The 20,780-nt window shown below is 45.4% G+C and overlaps 1 protein-coding gene across 2 annotated transcripts; it reads right to left on the bottom strand.

Moving 5' to 3' along the window:
* Positions 1 to 167: 167 nt before the first annotated feature.
* Positions 168 to 20,780, bottom strand: shdb (Src homology 2 domain containing transforming protein D, b). Of its 2 annotated transcripts, XM_034584027.1 has the most exons (8): positions 20,455 to 20,780; positions 19,384 to 19,801; positions 17,357 to 17,507; positions 14,437 to 14,658; positions 6,357 to 6,434; positions 5,418 to 5,592; positions 3,608 to 3,727; positions 168 to 1,277 (listed from the first exon to the last, which is right to left on the bottom strand). In XM_034584027.1, the coding sequence occupies exons 2-8, from the start codon at positions 19,741 to 19,743 to the stop codon at positions 1,091 to 1,093; spliced, it is 1,293 nt and encodes a 430-aa protein (XP_034439918.1). In that variant the 5' UTR covers positions 19,744 to 19,801; positions 20,455 to 20,780; the 3' UTR covers positions 168 to 1,090. The 2 variants fall into 2 exon arrangements, with proteins under 2 accessions (XP_034439918.1, XP_034439919.1); XM_034584028.1 differs by lacking the exon at positions 6,357 to 6,434.

Genomic DNA, 20,780 nt, shown 5'->3' with positions numbered 1-20,780 from the left:
CATGCCAGCATCAAGCGCTAAGCGTTAACGCAAGGAATTTGTGTGAGTCCTCCGTTAGCTTCGGATGTCGTCTGCAGCTCAGCTCTCAAACTTATCTTATCTTTAAATCAGTGAAAAGACAATGAAAGCAGTGAGGAGTTGTTGTTTTTTTTCCTTTCGTTTTTAACAAACCCAGCATTGTCTACCAAATGCAACGTAGGCAACCAACAAGAGATACAGGTCAGCAAGGTCAGCACGAGCACCAATACAACACAGCCTCTCTGTTGCTTACAGTGAACAATCAACAAGTAACATGGAGACGTGTCAAGCAAATCATCGACATACAGCAGCAGCATGACGGCACAGAACAGACTGAATGCAAATCAACTGTGTGGCTTCGTGTAGAAAAGCATTTAAAACATCACTGTTGTTGGTAAAAACCTTTTTTCTTCAAAAATAGCATTTTGTTTTTTTTAAAATCAATATTTTCTTAAAATTTACAACCAGGGTTTCTGAGCCCAGAGGATGACAAAAGTTTCTCACCATATCCAGTACAATTCAATTTATTGATTCTGGTTCAAACATGAAAAATAAGCAAAATAGAACTTGCAAGGTTTTCACCTGACAACAGCAATATTTTACCAGTGTTGAGGTGCGTTTCTGTGGAACAGCAGGCGTTTATCTCAATCTTCTGCAGCTCTTCTGTGAACTGGGGAGGTTTAGAATATGCAGACTTTCTCCCCTTTCAGACAGTGGTGAGAGACATGTAATAAAGAAAGAGACAATTTCAGATGTCCTGACATTATAAACCCCTTGATTTAGCAAAAGGATATGAGGGAGAGAAGTTACAACAAAGGTGGCTTAAAGTTCAGGTATTGCATTTCATGTGAATCAATCCTCCCGGATGTTTAGACACACTTGGCACAGGTACAACAGCAGTGGTGGGTGAAGGCATTAGCTCCGTGGGGTGTTGATTCATCAAAAGTAGTCCGGTCCAATACAGGACTACAGTTGGTGGCACTCTGCTGGGAAGGTCCCGTCAAACATTCAAGTTTTTAATTGTCTGAGCTCAATGAAATCCTGGAGGTCCAGAGGGAGCGGGACGCGTCAGTCAGAGTGTCTGCACCAGCACGGGGAACAGCAGGGACAAGTGCTCGGCCCCTCGGATGGGGAGTTTGTGTGTGGTGTAGAAGTGTATCACCTCTGGGATGGTGTCAAACGGAGGGCTGTTCTGACCCAGCACGTACTTGCCGTCTTTATACTGCGTGAACTTCATGTGCATGAAACCCTGGCAGCTCCTGAGAGAGAGGGGGGGAGGAGACGAGAAGAAGCATGAGAGTGATCCGATATGAAAAAGAGAAAGAGTAGGGAGAGAAAAGGGCGGTGACATGAAATGTAGAGGACATAAAACATGAAGCTGTGTCACATAACGACCCAGTGGAAATGACAGCCTGGATTTATGTTCGCCTCATTCTGCTGCACTTGCAGGAGGTGATTCTAACCAAGATGTAACCCCATGTCACAAATTAGGAAGGAAGAGACACTTTGATGGATGAATGGATTGTATAATAGCACATGGTGGGAAAGACAAAACCAGAGTGTGTGAGAAAAAAAAAGAAAAAAGAAAAAAGAAAGGAAGCACTGGACTGTGAAACGGGCTTCGCCAAGGCAACCACGCCAGTTCCCTCCCCTTTAAAATCAGCAACGGCAGCACTTCCCCTTTAAGAGCCCGCCCGCCCGCCAGTCATGACTTATGTCTAATTATAGAAGCAGAGGGAAAGACAAGGGCTGAAACCTGTCACCATAATCGTCATTGTTCTAGTCAACCAAATTAAAATTTGAAGAGCGCTGAAATCAAAGACACCCTCTGTGAATACAAACAGCCAAACAACAGGCAGTTCCTGATCATCCCATCACAAGTCTCCAGAGCACCGACAGCCAGACGCGTGTCGCCAAGTCGGCGCCGCTCGGAGCTGACAGCGAGCTTTCATCCTGTTCTGTTTGTTTTGGGGGACTGGTTGTATCTCATGGTACATTAGAACCTGCCAGTGCTTCTTTCATAAATATTCATATGTTGGGTTCAATCCTGCAGGACTGTCTGTTTCACTTTGGAGTGCCTCTTCATTTTGTCTCCGCTAAACTACTTTTGTCATTCCTCCCATTGTTCACGTTGCACTGTAATCTTAAAATCTCATGGTTGGATTTTTCCCAAGGGAGAGAGACTCTACCACAAGGACAGAAACACCCAGATGCTGCGTTGGTTCACAAAATGTAGCCGTTATTATAGATTTATTTCTGAAGGGTGTATTGGAATCATGGCCATGTGTCGAAATCCTCGTCCAACCTGCAGATCCGTCACAACACACAGATAAAGAATTCGAAAAGTACTCTTTCTATTTAGGATGAAAACTCTAATCTACAGTAATCTAATCAAAAGCACTGTACATTTGAACATGAGGACTCTGAAAAACATCAATTTGGGGTTAAAACGACATGTGAGCACAGCACAAGTGTGAAAAGTAAAAGGAGGCCAATGTAGTTTATAGTTTTGGGTCATAATTTCGCCCTTTTCCTCCGTCTCCTCTTAAATATATAATATATTCAGCTAAGAGGCACTTTCTCTGAAACCTGCAACATCATGAACTTTTGATTGTTACGCCGACTGACTTATTTTTAGCAAAGTCGTGGGCAAATGTCGTGGGCCTAATTATTACTAATAGAAATGTAGAAAATAAAACGAATCTGATTAAAGACTCTGACTCATTTCAGACTGTGCTGCGACTGTCTCTGAAGGTCAGCTCCTCTTTCTGAAGAATGTGAGCTGATAGATTCTGCAGTTTCATAAGAGACATTATCTCCAGTTCTAGTAGTGACCTTGTTGCTTGAGCAAACGTGCGTGCAAGTATGTGGGTGTGTGTGAGTGTTTGTGTGTGTGTTTGTGTTTGTGTGTGTGTGTGTGTGTCTGTGTCAAACCCACTCTACTCATGTAAATGAGTAATGCATGAGCTTGTTTGTATGTCAGCACAACACAGTGACACTCTGTGCCTCCCCCCTCCCTTCCATCTCTCCCCCTACCCTCCCTGATTCCATCCTTGTGTGGCCCGCAGAAGGTAATTCATATTCATTAGCGATTATGGGGAAGATGATGTGTGCACTGAAGTGTGCTCTACCTGCCTGATTACCACTTAGAGGGCCCAACGGGGCCAAGGAGGAAGGCCATGGAGAGGGGCCAAGGATGGGGTGAGGACCGGGGGTGATGGGAAAGCGGTTGGAGGCAGGGACAATGGTTCAGGGTGGTAATTACAAGGGAGAGATTTGACCAGATAAGCAGTATTATGTGCTGCAAATGAGTATCGGGGAAGGCATCAGTGTGGTAGTGATCTTAAGTGGGGGTGATGGTGGAGGGGAGGGAGGGAGAGCGACGGGAGACAGATGGAGAGGTGTGGGAGACTGCGCTATGAGATCGGTAGCTCAGGTGGCTTCACACACACTCCTCAGTCGCACGGCTGAAAGTGCTCAATTAAATTGTAGCACTGAATATTGAATATCTGGTTTGGATGTCTTCCAGCTGGCTGTGGTATATCAGCGTGCATGTGTGTGTGTGTGCACGTGTGAGTCTATGACTTACCGTAAGGACAGGGAGAAGTCGGAGCGGGTGGCCTGGCTGTTCCTCACCAGGTAGCTGCACTCTTTACACAGCAATAGCAGCGACTCTGCCTCAGAACGAGACAGTGATCCGTGGTACCATCTGACACACACAAAATAACACGTGTTATTGTGGTAACATCAAGTTTGATTCCAACATTGACACCAGCAAAGAACAAGTCAGCGTTATGTAATCAATTTGATTCTACAAGTTGACTAAAGGGGACATATGATTCCCATATTCAGGTTCATTATTTTAATTTTGGATTATTACTTGAAAATGTTTTGGCCCACTCTGTTGTGATTGGTCAGTGGCTTCCAGTGCCTCTGCTCTTGCTTTACCTGACTCAGTTAGGGGGCGTGCCAGACAAGCCACTAGGCATGCGTTATACAAATATGGGGCATCGTGACATCACAATAATGTGGAAGCATCGTCTGGACAAGTGGAAGGCTTCAGGAGCTCCAGGAGCTCCAGGAGCTCCAGGAGCTTCAGGAGCTTCAAGAGCTTCAGGAGCTCCAGGAGCCCCAGGAGCAGTGTTTTCTGTGGGGAGCTTCCTTTACTTTGGGCTTTTTTAATTTTGCAAAACCTTTCCCATACAAAAGTCTGGAATGAATAAAAGGCTCAGATGTGACTCAATAAAAGGCAGCGGCAAACAGAAAAGCTTTGATTGAAAAGAACAGGAAGTTGTAACAGACACTAAATATTTGTTATCACGCTCAGTGCATTATTGATCTACCAATGTTTTGATATGGAACGTTTTAATTGTGCAACAACAAACTTACCGGTGCAGAAAAAAGGATCTGTGTGTTTTTGCAACGGAGTATCAAAGTATAAATAAAAGATAAAACCGTCTATTGAAGTGAATGCTACAGGTTGATGGTGACACTGTTTCTTTGTTTAAAACAGGAGGAGACCACAAAGCTCATAACAGCCCTTAGGAGATCATCAGGGAGTAATGGGGCATAATAATTAACTACCATCCCCTGGTGAATATGTACACGTGTGTGTGTTTGTGAGTACAGCATTGTGTGTGGTGCGTGTGCAGGGAGCATGTTTGCTTAAAGGGCGTTAAGTGCTTGGATTTCATTAGCAAAACAGCCCATTAAATGCACAGAAAGAGAAACATAAATTACACCAATGATGTCTGAAATTACAAGACTGCAGAGTAGATGTGAGTTTTTTAATTAGTTTCCTTCTAACCTTTCGTGGCTCTGATGAGCGCTGCTTAGTAGGAGCACATATCGGTTCTGTTTTAATGTGTCACATTCTCTTTGTCCCTCGAGTATACAAAATCTCTTTTATACAAATCCATGCATGTACAGGATATCTGCACAGAGGCATTTGCTTTGCATTTACCTCATTCTATAACTCAGGGTTGTTTGATGCATATAAACATCATACACTGCTCCAGGCAAGATGTCTGGCTTTCATATAACTCATTGATATGGAACAATCATACAATCCTTACTGGATTATAACATGTGCCCATATTCAATCTTGCACAGCATTGTGGGTATTTTTGATGTCAGCTAATGTCAACTGCATCACCACTACTATTACTGCTGTTTTTCATCTAAGACTGTGCAATTTCTTTATCCCATATTATGCTTGAGGTCATTAAATTCATGGCAACAGGGGCACACAATGATTAACTATCAAGATCAGTGAATTTTAAATCATGTCAGCCTTTTAATCTGATTAAACCTTAAACACTATGATCTCCACTCGGTTTAATAGCGAGTGATATATGTTTATGTAGCTGCTATGGGTTTAACAGAAGCTGCATACATACACCTGCTTTTCCAGAGGAACAGTGGCGTCCACTCTCTCCCCAACCATTGTCAAGCCTTCCTGCGGCATACGAAACTTCATGCCCCCTCCTGCCAGCGGGCTGGACCGCGGCCCCGGAGGACGCAAGCGTTCTGTGGGCGACGAGGAGCGGTCCCACTCTGCGCCGTCAAACTGCACTGTTGGCAGACAAGAGACAGAAAAAGTGAGTCACCGTATTTACACAGTTCTGTGATCAGAGGGGATTATAAACCTCACAGCCAGATTTTGGGCAAACATCATCAACCAGGCTATTGCAAAAAACCACGCGTGCAGCAGAGAGAGAGAGAGCGAGAGAGCGAGAGAGACCTCTCGCAACCAGAGGACAGCAGGTCCCGCTCTGACGGATTGAATCAGCATCATCGCAATTACCATCATCAACCTTTTTATGAATCTCCCATGGCAGATAGAGGCAGGAAGTTGGCGTCTTGTCTGCCTGGCTCTGGCACACACAACCTCCAGGAGTCGACGGCACGGATTACGACTCTAATTCCGTTCTGCAGCAAATTACATGTGAAGACTGAAGTGTTGCTGCTTTTGTGCCTGGTTTTGGTGACATCCAATCTGCAGTGCTTGTACTGCAGCTGGACTGACATTGCTGATATGAATAAGGCAGATATTACTACATATAGGGAGCTAGTCATGCATGGTTGATAAAGTAATGGGGGGGGTGGCAAAACCATAATGAGTGCAACAGGCAGAGACAGATGCAGGTGGTGCAGATGAATGCCGCTGGGAGTTCAGGGTGGAGGTAGAGCAGATGTAGGACAACAGCTTGGGTCACAGAGGTCAGCGTGACTGCATATGTGCGTGTGTTTGGGGAGATAAAGGATGGCAAGGCAGGGGAGCGAAGGGGAGGATGGTGGTGGTGGTGGTGGTGGTTGTGTTCAGGGTTAGAGGTCACCTTGCTCTCTGACGGGGGGCTCCTCCTCCAGCTGACCCACCGGGGCAGGCCAGGGCAACTCCGACAACTCCCTCATTTCTAATAGAGGTGGGGGAGAGTGGAGAGGAGGCGGGAGAGAAAAGGGAGTGAGAAAACGGCAGATGGGTTAAACAAAGTAAAGATATGCAAGAGAGAGAGAGAGAGAGAGGTGGTGGTGATGAATTTGGGTGAGAGATTTCATAATGAGGAGTAAGTGAGAAGTGCGATGTGGTAAAAAGGTGGAAGACAGGGAGGCCCCGTCGAGAGTGAGAGCGGCAGCATGTGTGTGCAGATGACAGGGATGTGGTGGCAGGAAATGTGGTTAACTATACCTCCTGTCTCCTTGCTTCATCACAGTGAAGCGTCTCAGATTGTGTGTTTACAGTTATTCATCACAAGACTAAAGAAAAAGTAAAGAACATAAGACAGACAGGACAAGAGAAGTTCAGTCATCTGAACAGAATCCACTTTAAGTCTCCTGGAAGTCGATGCTTTGGAAACAAAACGTGACTGAAACTGAAGAGCTCGGGGGCAGAATAATGCTCAGTTCACTGTCCTACCTACGGTGAGAGCGGCAGAAAGTGCGCCGTGAGACGGAACTGAAAATAGCCCATTTTCTACCATGGAGGGCAACCATCTCATTTAGCAGTCATTATTGCAGCCTAACACACACGCACAGACCCATTTAAAGCAGAAAGGGATTACAAAACAAATAAAGGGAAAACAGGGGTGATGTCTAAATGAGGCGACAAATCCAAAGACCCCCCAGGCCCGCAACATCAAAAGCCATTTGAATGGGCGTTTGGAGAGAGACCCGGGCTGTACATACATGCCTTTCTCCCTCCCTGGTTAATTATTGAGCAGGCAGACACTCCGCCACTTTCTCTGGCTCTCAATGAATTATTGATGCATGGCGCGGTACAATGGCCCCATCTGGAGCGGGCTGCACCTCCACCGAAGCCAGGATTAAAGTGTGGCCTGGCATCCCTCAATGGCAGACATGCACGCAAACCCACAAAGACACACACACACACACACACTAACACACACCTGACATTCTGAAACACCCCATCACTGCCGCACTCGGCTGCCTGTTCGCTCGCCACCACGTCACATTTCACACCTCTAGTTCTCAAGCAAAACTGCGAAAGACGCGCGGAAAGAGAGAGGGGTGTAAATGAGAGGCTCACAAAAGTGTGAGAGGAAACAAACGAGATAATTTATCACAGGTCAGAAATGTGCCCAGCCATCCGAGCGAGGGACAAACACAGGTGGTGTGGACGGAGAGGAAAATCCCATCAAGATTCCTCTCCCTCAGTGTTTGGGCAGCTGCAACAAGCCATTTTGTCTTGTGAAAGAAGAAATCGACAAAAGAAGTGAGAGTATATCCGTTGTTTCCACAGTCTGATCCCATTTGCAGATTTCTCTTTATTTTAAAGGAACCAATTTGAATCAAACTGTGAATCTTAGCCATCGGCTATTTATAAAGATGTGACTGCATTCAAGCTGTAAATCAGTTTCTAACTAGAAGAGTACAACTGAAGTATTGTTAAGTTTGAATCATAGATCTCATTCATTAAAATCCCTTCTCCATATGTTCTTAACTCACGTGAATAATTCCACTATCTGTCAGAGTTGATCAGATCTGTATGAACACATCATTTTCACATAGATTTATATTAATATCACATGTGCTCCCTTTGATTTGAAGGAAATCCTCCTAAACCTGCAGAACCTACCTATTCTGTTTGGTTGTCAGACTCGTAACACTTGCTCCGTTTGAACCGCAAAAGGTTCAACACACACATGCACACACACACACCCGCATGCACGCACCCACACGCACACTTGCACAAACACAAAACCTTGTGAGAGCTGCTCACTGATAACAAAAGGTTGATTGCCAAGCTAAGACACACACAGAGATTCAAACACACCCATTCGAGCAAAGACACACTATCACACCATGTCACTCATTCGCAAACAGGGAACATCTGGCTTCCATTCACTCATCCCAGGAACCTGTGGAGTTGTCATCCACAGAAGGCTGTTAGTGCTTTTGTTTGCCAGAACAAGACAATGACACACTTAATAGTTTACGGTTAAAGGCATGGTCACATCTACGCCCACATTCCTGATTTGTTTCTAAATCTACGACAATGTATTAGTTATTATGTTGGAAAATTGAGGTTATTTTTTTGTTATCGTTTCTGTCCCCCATAATAACCAGACTGATGAAACAGGTGACAGCAATTTAATAAATGTGTGGTCTCATGTGCCTCAACAACCTGCTAACAATTACCAGGAATTATCTGAGGGGGGAGGGAATGGCCAGATAAGTTTTCCTCTCTGGCGTTGCACAGAGCTCAAATTGCCTTCGGTGACAGATAACTGACTTTTCGAGCACATCAGCCGTTTCCTGTGTCCTCACAATAGAGGAGGAGCAGACAAGGACAATAGCACAGCTTCATTAGCTCCATTAATGAGAACATCTGTTCTTCAAAGAGCCCCGACGGCTCGTCTTCATTCTGCACACAAAGAGCTTCTGCTGAGGAAAAATGGCTCCCATAAGGACAGACAATTAACACCTTATGCCATCACGCCAGTGCAGGGTAGAAAAAAACAAAAACGTGCATTCACACAAGTCCCTCTTTCAAAATGAAGATCCACGCCGTTTGGATTTCAATCTTAGAAGCATCACACATTCATTGAGCATCCTTTGTGTACACAGATTCTCGTAATTCATTACATCCATTTCCCCGAGGCTTGTATTGAACCTCCCTCTTTTTTCATCTTCCCATTTTCACCTAAGTGGGGCATTATCTCTCTTTCCATATTCCCTGGCCCCTCTCCAGTCGCGCCCTACTCTACTTCCATCATCGCTCCGACCTGTCTCCGATAGTGGTTGGCAAGAGGGAATCACGGAGGACATGCCTTTTCATTTATGTCAGGTAAGGTTCACGCTGAAGGAGGGAGAAAATCAGCGAGGAGGGAAGCGGCAGAGAAAGTGGAGGCAGGAGTGAAAGGGAAAGAGAGAGTGAGAGCAAGATAAGTGTCCTTCCATTGTGCCAGTAAATTGATGAAGAGGCTGGTCAGATGTCCCCAGGGTCTGCTTAGAGCAACAGAGAACAGCACCACAACGCAAATGGAAATCTAATTGTCTTTTCTGTCTCGTCTGCATGCACACATATACACACTAACACACTTTTATGGGGCTCCAACAGGGAGACATACAAACACCCAGAATAGCCCAGGAAACATGTCAGAGCACATGTGCCCAGACATCCAGACACAGCACAAATAGGCTGTCGACCATCTGCCTTTGCAAGGTTTGCTCAACTGAGCCTTTGCATTGGCAATCGTTAAAACCTTACAGCACCCTTTAGCGTCTACGTTAACAGTGCTACTTTCCCAAGGATGGATGAAGCACTCCAACGTCTTTTGACTTTGAAAATATGTCTATATTTTCTTAGAAAGAATCTATAATGATCAGCAAGACATTACTTGAGTCCATATGTGCACTATTGCACATAATTGCACCATTGTTTTTCTTTAGGTGTGTGTATATATATGTATATATATATATTTAGATATATATATTTTATTTTCTATTTTAAAATTCTTCTATTTTATATTATTTTATTCAATTTATTTTTTTGCTTGTAAATATTTGGAGCATTGCAATAAGAGAGCCTGTGACCCAAGCATTTCATTGCCAGCGACTGCTTAATGTAATTGTTGTGCATTTGACATTAAACTCAGTCCAAAGCAGATTTGTGAGGCTGCTGAGGTACAGCTATGCTTTGAGCTCAATGCTAATGTCAGCATGCGCACAACAATGACAATATTGACATGCTATGTTTAGTAGGGATAGGTCTACTAAGTTAAGCATGTAATAGTGTATATAACAGTATAACATGGAGAACGCACCTCCCACTATCCACGAATGAATGGCACCATCTTGAGCATTTGGAGCCTGTGCGGTAGTGATCGGGGAATCGTGAGTCAGAGGCCTTCTAGCCTAACATTTCACCGCAGTTTTAATAATCAGGGTTATAAGAAGTACCTCAAATGACAGGAACCATTTTTTTTATATTCATTTTATCTTTTATGTTTGGCCCATGTCCCATCCACAAGCATGGAGCAAGTGGAATTTATGACCTATACTGAAGGCAGCCCTCAGGTGGCAAGCAAGACGCTTTGGCTCCACTTTTGGGGAGCAGTCATGTCGTCCATCTTTATATACAGTCTATGGTTCACCATCCTAATTTAGCATGCTAAGATGCACCAATTAGCAGTAAACACAAAGTACAGCTCAGGCTGAGAGGAATGTTATTAGCTATTACATTGACCTTATGATGACACTACATGAAAATTTAGAGATCACTAAAGAGAGGGTCATTTTCAATGTTTCATTAATTTTTTGTAAAATAAATCCATCGTGTTGAACTCATGGTCACTGCTATTCCCCTAAAAACAATGGTGACTCAAGCTACATGCAGTTTAATTCATTTATTCCAGATTATGGCTACAAAGGGAAATATAATTACAGGAAGATTTTATTGGCTGCAAAGTATTTACCTAAACGGCACCTACATTTTCACCGCCCTCTTGGTTCTGGTTCAAACACATTCCCAGTCCCAGTTTTTCGCTGTTGCCTAATGAGCAGCTGCACTGGAATAAGTGGAGAATAAGTGCTTTGCTCAATGGCACGATGATAGTAATTGCTAGAGGCGGCGATGTTATTCATTCACCTTTCCTCATCCAAATTTCCAGCTGATTTGCGGCGCTCTCATCATGTGTCCACTCTTCCATTGCTCATCATCTAGCTCAAATCAAAAGGCTCAACTCTCTTGAGGTGGACTATAAAACTTAAAAAAAAAACACCCATTCATCTGTTAATTAGGTGTCACCATCAGAGAGCTAATGAGATGCTGCCTTTCATTAGCTCTCTAGTTGGTGCTGAATGGCTGCAGGACCGAATCTCGCACTGCTGGACTGACTATTGACTTCCAGGAAATAATGACTGTTGTAATTCAAGCTGGACGCTTGTGACTGGTGACAGCTCTCCAACAGTGTAATTGAAACCCAGCGGACTGAGAGAGACCTGTCCCGTTTAAATCCTCAGGTACGCTCACACAGCTGAGCCATCCATATCCAAATGTCCCATGGAAATCAATCAATTGCTTTCAAATGCGTGGCTTCAGCATACAATACTCACCCGATTACATTTAAAGACGGATAATCTGCGAAAATTATAATCAGCGAGATTCGGTTCGGAAGCGCTTACATGAATGGTAAGTGCGTAAATCCACACACAATATGATCCAGCCCCCCCTCCCCAACACCCTCGCACTCATTTGAGCCGACATGCACACAATCTCCTCTCACCCTTGAATTAGTAGCCTGGTGATAATCACAGCTGGAAAACCTGATTTGAGAAGCCACGTGTGTGTGTGTGTGTGTGTGTGTGTGTGTGTGTGTGTGTGTGTGTGTGTGTGTGTGTGTGTGTGTACGTGCACTGGCCCGTGTGGAGGTGATGACGAGGGGGCTGCTGGCAGATCGTGATGCCCCCTTTACCCCCTGCAGCAGGTTATCAGAGTGAGTGTGTCACATCCGCAGGGAGGGAGGGCTGCGAGGACAACGCTGTCACCGCCGCTGTGCTGCTGCTGGTGTGTGTATGTCGCAGAGAGTGTGCCTGTGTTAGTAGGATGACTGATTGCACCCTGCTACAATGGCCCTGACTCCCCCCCCCCCCCCCCCCTGTTCACCTCACCTCGCCACAGCCCCCGACCATTAATTCTCCTCAACACCCCTCCCCTCCGTGGCACTGGGCCTCCACATACATCCATTGAGCTGCCACCATACACGCCATAACCTTGGACGCCCCATTCTCTCTCTCTCTCTCTCTCTCTCTCTCTCTCTCTCTCTCTCTCTCTCTCTCTCTCTCTCTCTCTCTCTCTCTCTCTCTCTCTCTCTCTCTCTCTCTCTAGGGAGCTTCCTCTTCAGCATCTCTATCCATTTTCCAACCCTCAGTCCTCCTCCTCATCGCTCCTTTTTTTTTTGCCCACTGTCCATCTTTTCCATCTCTCTTGTTTTTGTGCTCTGTCCTCGTCCTCGCCATCTCTTCCCTCCCCTTTCATGTCGGCCGTGCCTAGCAACGCTGAGCGGGCCTGGGAATATGGATTAAATGTGAGAATGGAAAACACTGTTTATGTGTTTATACTTCAGCGCTCCGGCCTGCGAAGACAGACAGCGCCACAGCTTATAGTGCCGACTCCAAATGGGGGGAAAAAAACACGGGGTCAGACAACTCCAGCCTCACAGGCGTGTTCCTCCACTGTGTCCTCTAATGGTGCCGCAAGCAGGAGTGCGTACTGCATGTGGCACAAAGACGAGAAGCTTGAATGCGAAGAAAATAACAGATAAAGCAGGAATAAGTGCTGCAAACAGGTGAGAGGTGATATTGGCTTTTAAATTAACTGCCGTGTGTTTCCTTTTGAAACACTGCTCTCAAATTAGTTACGCCGTCTCTGTGCGGCTTTTTTCTGGTTAACGCGATTCAAGGATGAACATGGTGTAAAATGATATGTCCGTGTGAGTGTGTTCAGACTAGTGTGTGCTGACCGTGACTCTCTTATTAGCACCTGATCAGTCACGCACATGTAGGCATGTAATTAACTGAGAAGAGAGGGGAGGGGGAAACGTAGGAGGGGGGGAGGAGAGCGGGTGCGGAGGGGAGGCTGATTTATTATCCCATCACCTTGACCTTGGTGACTTGAAGATGCAGCTCAATTAAGCTGACTTGGCCCGACGTGCCTTATAGTGATCCACTCCTAAATGACCCATCAGTCTGTTTCGGTTTCGCTTTACTTCCACTTCACTCTCTCTCCCTCCAATTACACTCAGTGGATGGAACGTAAGAAGATGGGATGTGACATGAACTCTCAGCGCAACTTTAAAAAACGATAACCATGAGCCAATTATTTCAAAAATACCGCAGATAAAACGACGCTTCACAAAGAAAATGAACTTCCCGTGCTCCTCCACTGCCAACCTCCTTTTTATGACATCAACACAGCAAATCGCACGCGAGACGTCTTTGTCAATTCCAATCATCGCCAAGGTTGTTGTGACAGTGGTGTGGCATATGTGCGAGAGGGAGAAATCAATAGTCGCCAGTAGGTGTTTAAATGTAGTAAAAGAGACAGAGAGATGGGTGTCCTTTGAGCCAGTGAAGGTCACAGTCGTCTCCATTTCTTGCCAAGAAGAAGGCTTTGGCGATGTAATGATGAAACATTAAAGGTCAGGACTCTATGTGTAATCTTGGAAGGGCCTTTAAAAAAGGAGCCATTTTGAGTTGTGTGCTATTGATCATTTTCACTAAATCAATTTCATGATTCCCCTTTTGAAAAAACGTATTTTGTGTTATTCCTCATCTTTGCTGCGTTGTATATAGAAGCTTCAGTAGATATCCAGGAAAGACAACGGATGATTTTAAATATGTGGGTTTTAAGATGGATTTCAGTTTAACATGCATTTCCTGCACACTGAATCTCACATGTCGAATATTTGCTGGGAAGCTGTGAGTATCGATTCATTCTGGCAATTTGAAGCCAGAAGAGCCTGCAAAATATGGTGTGTGGTTTAGACAATGATTTAGACAATTCTCTACTAATGCTTTTTAATATATTAACTCAATCATGCATTTTAAGAAGCATGATTTAACAGTTTCAACGCCAAACAAATTATTTTGTGTAGTATTTTGTTTTGACATTTTCCCTGTTTAAAAATCCCAAGCAAGCACCAACGATATCCGTGTATCATTTGTTCTTTTCATATTCAACGGGGAATCCACGTTATTCACGAAACGTAAAAAGGAAAATGTGATTTGCTTCATTTAGATTTTAAGCTGAAGTCAAAAAATAGGAAATGGACTGTAAATATGTATCTAGTCTTATTGACCACTCGAAAGGCTTTACGGTACAAGTCACTTTCACTTATTCACGCACACATTCAAACAGTGCTACTATATGCTCCTCCTCACAATGTTTCTGCTTACCTGCGAAAGCTTTGGAGATGTTGTCCTTCTTCCACTCCCAGGGTTGGTCGTACTCGTCAGCCGGCCTCTCGTCATCCTGCGGCAGCCTGCTGTTCTCCTTGCCCTCCTCCTGAGCGTCTCCGTACACAAGGCCCAGTCGCTGTCCTCGCTCGTCTTCATAGGGAGTGTCGTAGAGCTGCAACCCGCCACGCATCCGTCCTCCTCCCGGGCCACGCTGCAGCTCTGTTAGACCAAATGTAAATTAAAACCACAATAAAACACACACACACAAAAACACATGCAAGCATGCAAACATTTAGAGATTTGTCTCGTGTGTCACCTTTAACCACTCTGTAAGAAAAACAGAGAATATTAAGAGATAATATTTGCCAGTAGTGATGAGGTTCCTCTTCACACAGGACTGATATTATTCTGCACCACAAAGCAAAACAAAAAGCCTGTTGAGCTCTGACATGACTAGAATTAGAGTGGAGAGACAAATTATGTTTGCACAGCTTGCCGTGAGCTCAAAACCTCATATGGGGGGGCTTAACGAGGCCTTGGGCTAGATGCTGAGTAGCAACACGGTAGCCAACCCACCCCCCTCCTCCACACCCATCCTGGATCCCAGCAGCAATCTAGCATGGCTCACAACAGCATCCGTGCACCCTTGATAACATTTTCATCACTTTCTCAGTGGGTTCCAGCCGAGGGATGCTCTTCAGCACCTGATTGTTACGTGGAGTCAAACATGGTCACGAGATGAAAGGATTTAAGATTAATGATGCAAGCTAGAGGATGAAATCTGATTTCTGAATGCGCCAATAGGAGCCTGTAAGCTGCAGCAGCAATCATTGATGACAGTCGGATGGCTTGACCTTAAAAATATCCCCTTTCAAAAAACAGGTTTAAGAAATGGAGGAAAAATGGGGGGAAATGAAGGAGCATGCATCTTCTGTGTCCACAACCAGAAGCCTTGGAAAGGAGGTGCACTCACGTGAGCGCTGAACGGGACTAAATGGAAATATTCACTGGTGAAAAGCGGGAAAAACTTTAACCTTCACACGACAAGACACCGTTATTGGGCGGCCCTGTAGTCACCATGGCGACTGAGTGGAGACCCTGGGGAAAGTCCCTGAGGCTAGAAAGGAGAGGGTGGAGGGGAAATGGAGAGAGGAGGAGGAGCAAGGTGAGGGAGGAGGGAAAGAGAGTGAGAGGATGTGGTGGGGAGCAGGAGGAGAGGGAAGAGGAAAGGGAAGTAGTGAGGAAACAAGGGGAGGAGGAGGACGGGAGGGGAGGGGAGGGGATGCGAGGTCTGTCAGCGTTTGATGTAAAGCCATTGAGACAGAAGCACAGCGGGGCTGAATGCTGCTCTATACCTGCGCTGGGAACCCGCGGTGTCAGCGGTAGCCTGCAGATGGAGAGAATGAAGGCGCAGAGATAAAAACTGGCGTGGAGGAAATAAAATGAGAAATTCATAGGAAACACTATGGAGGAAAAAAACAAGAGAGGGGGGTGAAAATAGCAATTTGCCAGAAAGGTGACAGAGAGAGAAGATTGAGGGGAATGACGACAGGGAGGGCAGAGGAGCCTTTAGGCATACAGATGTGAGCCGGGCCTGGAAACTGCGACCAGACTGAGGGGTGTTAACATTCAAACTCATAAAGTGCAGCCTAAAGAAGCGCACAGGTGTCTTTTCAGGACAGTCTTTGTGACAGAGAATCACTATTCCGGTCTCACACCTGTCTCTGCCGCTCCGCCGTGTTTATTAATGAGCAGAACCAGGCTGACAGACAGACAAAAGCGGGCAGACACTGAGTCCTGGAGTGACAGGCTCAATTCAAAGTCAATGACAGAACTGTGACAGGGCTTTGGCAAACACTCTACCGTCACCGCTGTGAATCTAATCTTTCCAATGGCTCCATCCAGCCGCAGCAAGAAAAGATCTTCTTCAGCGTTTCTCCATTTGAGCAGCAATGAAGGGATGCTCCGATCATTTACACCCGATGTAATGGACGTCACGTGACCAACAAAAAGGTAGCAGGAGTGGGAATGGGCGGGTGAACAGGACATAAAATTTGCTAAAGAACAAATTAGAGAGACAGCCAGACTCCCCTCAGGGCCGCGGGGGAGAGCCCTCGAGATGAGGAGAGATAGAGAAATGGAGAAAGAGGAGGGGAGGAGGGGGAGGCTTTTACACTAAATGACTGGGACAGAGCAGGGAGAACGCGGGGAGAACGCGGGGAGGGGGGAAAGGGGCAGACAGAGATGTTATGGGGGAGAGAGACAAATGGAAAACGATAGATGCGAGCCAGACAACGTGGGAGAAAATTGCGAGGGGCGGAGGGGGGGTGTGAGACTGGATAGGCATCTCCAAAGGGCCGGCTCATCTGTGATGAATCTAACGCAGGGGAGTCGACAGGTACAATACTCCAGAGCAGAGCTGCTTGCTATAAATGAAGCAATTAAATAAATAAATAAATAGTGTGAAATACTGCGTTTAAGGCACTTTTTAGAACAAAGAACTGGAGAATATGGAAATAAAGAAGCATTTTTTCTGTGAATGCAGAACTACTTAAAAAAAAAAAAAAGAACGATAATGTCGGAAATCCTCTCAATGTTTTTTAATGAAAGAAATGGCTGACAGACTATAGATCAATAATAATAATATAACTTCATACCACAGAAACATATTTTATTCATGATTTTGTGTCTGAAATGCAATAGAATCCCTGACAGTGCTCTTCATGATGAGATCGGAATTCATCCCTTAAGCATGACCACTTCATCTCATGCAATTCTGATTGATTATTTGTGTGGATGCATGAATTTACCACATGAACAAAACTAGAAATGAGAAACTGAAAACACAAAAAGGAAGCAGTGAAAGGGTCACTGGACTACTCATGAACACTGTGATGAGCAGTGAGGGTCAACTGACCTGTGATGACCCTCTGGGCTTCGTACGGCTCCATGTAGCCGTTGTTCTCGCAGGGAACGGGTCCGAGGTCTGTCTCCAGCCGGTGATCCAACCGAGCGTCGAAAGGATCAGAATAGTCTGTGTCCCCTGCCAGCGGGGCAGAGGGCACCACCTAAAGGACAAAACACACAGTTACTCATAATGAAAAATGACTCCTGCTGACAGAACACAACATTAACTGGTCCCCTTAGAGAAACCAGGTCCCTATTGTTTCTGATTTAATACAGAAATGAAAAATGATTTTAAAAATGTTTTGTCTCGCAGGCACATGTGAAAAAAAGAGCTCGCAATCATAGACTATAGTTGTTTTGATCCAGAATTTTCATAATCAGCGTTTTTATAAAAATCAAACGCTTTTGAAACAAACACTTGCATAAAAAACATCCTCGGGCATGAATGTTTTCTGATAATTAGGAGAATTCGGTCTGTATGTATAAATTCTGTTGCACAAACAATACGTCATCAAGACCCTGGGACGGAGGAGAAAGCAGTGCAACACTTATAACAAGCAATCAGCTCCTCGTGCTGAGTGGCACGTTAAATATACGTCTGGTCGCAGACAAACAGCTTTTGGAATATCACCAACACACTAATTTGCACCTTTGGCGTGCAACATCACAATACCACACAAATGCTGAGTATATTTAGAAACCACGCAAGGTGGTACTTGAATTAGAGGCATAAAGAATGAACTACATTGAGTCTTAAGAGGAGAATGCAACACAGTGAGTAGCCGCCCTGTCTCAGGATGATCTATTTTTTAGGGAGGAGTAAGAGGAGCTGCTTGGTCGGTCAGGGGCATTTGTTCTTTTATGTGAGCACAGGAGGAAAACAGTGGTCATCTGGCACACTGACAGCTACACAGGCAGCCATATGGTCTGTCTCTCACACACAATCACACACGATATAAAAATACACAAGCACACACGCACATGTGCACATAGATACAAACGCACTGGCCCCCTTTTTCGCTCTCTCCTCCTCGCACAAAGACAATTAATCCTGCAAGGCTTTCATTCCCAAATTCCTTCTAAACACGCACGCTTCACAAAATCACATCCTAATCCCGTGTTGATTCTGTAACAGGTTATTTATCGATGCACGGGAATCTGCAATGTTAATTAGAGTGCGGATGTTCCCACAGACCCTGGGAAATTAATGAGCGCAGGAGGAGAGTTGGGCTTAGAGAGAGGGAGAGAGAGAGGGGGGGTATAGACTTCAGTTAAGACTATTACTTCAATCCACTTCAGGCCTTTTTCGCACTTGTAGCATTTTCCGTGAGTGGAGTCATGGATTTAACTGCAGGGACCAAAAAACACCGACATGCTCCTTAACTCGCTCAGCATATGTGAGGTGAATTCATGTGTAGACTGTTTCCTTCTGAAACCTTATAGCTTCTTCTCCTGTCGCTCTCTCGACATCTGTTTGCCCCCCCCCCTACTTACAGTGGCCGTGGATGTTTTCTACTGCACAACATTGACAGTACATACATTGATAGAGGCCTGATGACACTAACAGCCCCACAGTATAATTTACACTCCCCTCTGGCCCGTGACACATCCCTACATATATGGCGTACAGTATACGGGCCCTAACACGTGCTCATGCGGGGGTCTCTCTCAGCTTGCAAAACCAAACCCCATTTATTATTAATGGAAGGACATAAACTCAGGGGGACTGGGACCCTCTCCGACTCAACGGTCCACTCAAGCCGTCAATAATTTTTCCCTCCAGCTATGGAAGCAAGTTTATGTGGCGCATGGGATGTAATGTGATTTATGAAAACAAAGCGTATTTGTGACACACAGTACCAGACACTTTCTTATGGAATCTGATCAATAAATCTGTCACAGCTATAGGAATGGGATGAGAGAGTTTTTTTGCTTTCCTTTCATCCCTCTCTCCTTAATTCAATCACTAATGTGTCATCACTTGTTTTTTTTGCTCTGAACAACTACAAAGATGTGAATTGAGAAGGAGGCTCTTACAGGCTCTTGCTGTTCCTCTATAGAGACGGCACTGAGGAGGATCTTGGTGCGCCCGAGCTCCTGGGAGTCCACTTTGATCAGTCTGTGCTTGGGGGACTTCACGTCCACACTGGACGACTTCATGGGTGACCCGTACACCGGCGTGGCAGGGTCAGACGGCCCCGACGGCCCAGACGGCCCCGACGGCCCAGACTCGGCCCTGGGCCTGCTCTCTGAGTCCTCATAGGGATCCTCGAAGTCCAGGTCCCTCTGGAGCCGGTACGCTTTGAGGATCTCGCTCTCGGAGTAGTCAGGTGTGGGCGGCTGTGGAGGCACCTTCCTGCTGCCAAAGCTCAGGTAGTCTTTCAGCCACTTGGCCATCGCTGCTCAGCCAAACAGTGCTGGTGTGTGATGAGGGAGAGAGACGGAGAGCAGGAGGCTGCAGGGGAGCAGAGAGGGACAAACAAAAAAAAAGGGGATGTTACTCTCTGACCTTGTTTCTCATGGTCCTGCGTGAGCTGTGGATATGATTTGCGGTTTAAGTCATTTCAAAGATTAAAAATAAAAATAAACTCTTGTTTATGCTAAAAAACAACATTAATCCACTTGCTCCCGATCCTCTCAGAAATATTTGTGCCAGACAACTATTTCTGTGGCCACGGGCCCACAATCAACGTGCACTTCGCATGCACTGCAAGTGACAATGCAACTGCACCAACAGCTGGGCTTTTACGCACTCCCCTTTTGTTTTACGCAGGGAGCTGGGGCACATTTGGCGACTGGCATCTGGACTTTGCCCAAAGGCTGGAATTTCATTACACGGCCGTGCAATAAAATCCGACGTTAACACACTGATAACAAAATAAACAGGGGATCGACAGAGACTGGAGGAAGTAATGTGGAATCACAGAAATAGCCGAGAAGTTGGGTTCAATTTAAAGATCTACATGTATTTTCCGCTTGTTTGTTCATCGGAATCAAACTCTGTAAGTTTATAAGTAACAGGACACACTTAGAAAAAACAGTTTGACTTCTCGTAGAAACATTAGGATTAAACATCAGGGAGCTCATGCGCGCTGAGGACACACTCACCTACTACCTAGTGCCACTTTGGATGCTTTACTCCGCGTTTCTTCATGACGCTGACACTGAAACGACACAAAACCTGCCTCTCCTTTTTCATTCCACAACAGGAACAAGAGGAGAAAAAAATGACCAGCAGCAGCTTCTCTGGAATAAAAAAAAAAACAACCCACGAGCAGTGACACGAGCTCCTCTTCACTCGCTGAAGGCAAATGTGCGAGTGAAGAGAGCGACTCTCCAGCTCCGCCAGCCGAGCGATTAAAGGGGAGGCGCTTCAGTCCCCGAGGAACATCCTCCTATTCCCCTCCCGCAGTCAACCGAGCGTTCATTCATTG

This window comes from Hippoglossus hippoglossus, chromosome 4 (genome assembly GCF_009819705.1).
Source record: "Hippoglossus hippoglossus isolate fHipHip1 chromosome 4, fHipHip1.pri, whole genome shotgun sequence".
Taxonomy (NCBI): Eukaryota; Metazoa; Chordata; class Actinopteri; order Pleuronectiformes; family Pleuronectidae; genus Hippoglossus; species Hippoglossus hippoglossus.
The sequence above is the reverse complement of the archived record's forward strand: the minus strand, read 5'-3'. Positions and strand labels throughout refer to the sequence as shown.